The sequence below is a fragment of the Gossypium hirsutum genome, chromosome A12 (assembly GCF_007990345.1).
Source record: "Gossypium hirsutum isolate 1008001.06 chromosome A12, Gossypium_hirsutum_v2.1, whole genome shotgun sequence".
NCBI lineage: Eukaryota > Viridiplantae > Streptophyta > Magnoliopsida > Malvales > Malvaceae > Gossypium > Gossypium hirsutum.
This window is the reverse complement of record NC_053435.1, coordinates 83,876,868-83,879,570: the sequence shown is the minus strand read 5'-3', so window position 1 is coordinate 83,879,570 and position 2,703 is coordinate 83,876,868. Positions and strand designations below refer to the sequence as shown.

Genomic DNA, 2,703 nt, shown 5'->3' with positions numbered 1-2,703 from the left:
AGAAAAAGGAAAGTTAAAAAAACATAAAAGAAAAAAAAAACTAAATTGTTAAAAATGAAAAAAATATGGGGACCGATTTTATAAAGTAACATGAATTTTTTTTTTGAAATGATGATTTAACATGCCACATCAACTTACCATTACACTGTTAGCGACAATTAACGATTTAGTGACTAAAATGTTATAATGTAATAATGCAAGTGACTAAAACGTAATATTTCAAACATAAGTAAATAAAATATAACTTGAGGTAAACAAAAGTGACTATTTTCATAATTTACCATTTAAACAATAATCAAATTAATAGAATTTATGAAATGTAGGGCTAAATTTATAATATGCCAATAAAAAGATCAGCCAACATTAAAAACATAATAAATATAATTCATAAACCCTTCGATTAGTCCTTTCTAAGGACTTATAAAAAAACTAAAACTAAATGAAAAAAATTAAATGTAAACCCTAAATCCTAACTAAATAAAACTTTATAGGAGGATAACATCAAAATCGCTAAGGGACCATTCTGCTTCTTCCTCTTTATCACTAACAAAAATTTCGGTTCCAACATCGATAGACGTCCATTTTCTTTTGGCGGGAAGGGTATCTGGATCCTGAAATCCAACCAAAACAATTAACAATAAATAGCCCTAAACCATCAATGCAATCATTTAATTGTGACAATTAAACAAGAACCTGATAGAAGTAAAGTCTACTAGCTAGGCCGCCAGTGTCAAGCACCCATGTTCTTGGATCCCCAATCCAACCTTGACCCTTTTCAGTTGGGTATCCGTATTCACCCCATATAGGGTGAGGCAACAATTGAACAATCTCTTGTGCTTGAGGATTGCTGTATGGATCGCAGAGACTAACAGGTTCCTCCAAGTATTTAGCATTGCCAGGAGCACAATAGTAGTGGTAAGCTCCATATGGGAAATTGGCTGTGTCATTCCTTAAAATCTTTGTGTTGTTAGGAGTAATATGGTATGGTGGGCAGTTCACCAATTGTGTGGGGCTACACCAAGCTGGTACATCAGGGTTGATGATCATCTCACTGTATCTTGTAACATCTGTCAACACATCTCCATCACAAGGCTTACCATTGTTCTTCCAACAACTGCCTATGTCAAGCAGGTAAAATTGGCTCTGGGGTCCTCCTCCTTTTTTGATTTCCAATGAGAACTTGACTTTAAAATTAGTCCTTGGAAGCTGAAAGTAAACCAATTGGTCAGAGAGTGACTATGTATGTTAAAAGTAAAGAGTGTATTTCAACTTACAGTGTGGAGCATTCCTCTTGTTTCATAAGGGTACCCACCAGAGAATCCTTTGGTTGCATCAGCTCTAAGGTAAAGCATCAACCATGGATATTTAATTGAAGTCTTGAGCTTATGCTTAAACACCCAACGTCCAAAACCAAGCTTTTTCTCCCAAGCCACTTCATAAAAGGATATGTTTGCAAGTCCATTCCCAATATCAGCATCCAAATCATAAGTTCCATTGAACCATCCCTTCATTGTACCATCAGCCAAAAGTTGTGTAGGTTGATGGTTCAAAGTAGGCTGATTCATGCATCCTTCTCCAAAACAAGGGAAGTTCATTGTAGTATTAATTGGAGCTGGTTTAGGTTTCCCATTTTCAGGGCACAAACCAGCTTTTGTGTCAAAGTTGCCACTTTTCAACATAACCATCCAAAATTGCCATGGCTTTGAAGTCTTCAAAAATTGCCATGGTTTTGAACTCTTTGAAACCTCACATAAAGAACCTAAATATAGTTCTTTCTCAATTGCATAAAGATTTGGGTCATACAATGCTTCTGCAGACAATCCGTTGAATTTTTTACCTATGCCAAGCTTGTTATCTGACTCAGATACTCTGTGTAACAAAGTTAAATCTGACCACATTTATAACAAAAATATTAGAAACCAGATAAACATAAAAAAATAGTAAAAACAAAATTTATGAACAAAATATTTTCTTTTACTTCTTGAAACGTCAAAACAGTCAGCAGCTCTGGGACTTCCTGTGTCAGGAGCTTCATGAGCAACTCCATTACAATTATTCCAAGCTTCAAAAGCTATTCTCAATCCATCTCTTTTCATCCCTGGATCACCCAGGGCCGATATTCCTTTATGTCGTCTACTCCATGGGACCTTAAAAAATCTAGCATTAACTCCAATAAAACACAAATTCACACACAAAAACAAAACTAACAAATATTTCTCCATTTTCATAACTTTCTACCTAGCTTTCGAAAGAAATGTTAAATTGTTTTTGTTATCTTTACTCTACTATTTATAGGTGTAGTATAGGACTCGATGTTTGGTTTCAGTTTCTTCTTTTATTTGGACTTCTATTTACTATTAAACACATATAATTAAATCACTTGTAAAATTGAAGCAAACTCATGTACACACAAATAGTCACTTTTATTTGTCTCAGTTTATATTTTAGTCATTTATGTTATTATTTTGTTACGAAGTGGTCACTCTACCGTTAAGCTCTATTACCACTCTAATGGTGGTCCTACGTGGTAGTCCAAATGGATTTTAAATGCCAACTTGAATGTCTTACGTGACAGTCCAAATTAAATTTATTTAACTAAAAATCTATTTTCGTCCTAACAACTGAATATCCAAGTTGGCATTTAAAACTCGTTTGGATTGCCATTAGGGAGGTAGTGGAGTTTAATGGTAGAGTGACCACTTT

General features: G+C 34.4%; 1 protein-coding gene across 1 annotated transcript; it reads right to left on the bottom strand.

Moving 5' to 3' along the window:
* Positions 1 to 276: 276 nt before the first annotated feature.
* LOC107919316 (uncharacterized) lies at positions 277 to 2,242 on the bottom strand. Its single transcript, XM_016848797.2, has 4 exons — positions 1,979 to 2,242; positions 1,275 to 1,888; positions 694 to 1,206; positions 277 to 611 (listed from the first exon to the last, which is right to left on the bottom strand). The coding sequence occupies exons 1-4, from the start codon at positions 2,226 to 2,228 to the stop codon at positions 486 to 488; spliced, it is 1,503 nt and encodes a 500-aa protein (XP_016704286.2). The 5' UTR covers positions 2,229 to 2,242; the 3' UTR covers positions 277 to 485.
* Positions 2,243 to 2,703: the final 461 nt, after the last annotated feature.

Bases quoted from the DNA above. Each gene is read 5' to 3' on its own strand.
- LOC107919316 (XM_016848797.2), bottom strand. From the start codon at position 2,228: ATGAAAATGGAGAAATATTTGTTAGTTTTGTTTTTGTGTGTGAATTTG. The intron at 1,889-1,978 runs GTAAAAGAAAAT...AAATGTGGTCAG, and splicing joins CTGTTTTGACGTTTCAAGAA to ATTTAACTTTGTTACACAGA. The intron at 612-693 runs GTTCTTGTTTAA...GTTGGATTTCAG, and splicing joins GTAGACTTTACTTCTATCAG to GATCCAGATACCCTTCCCGC.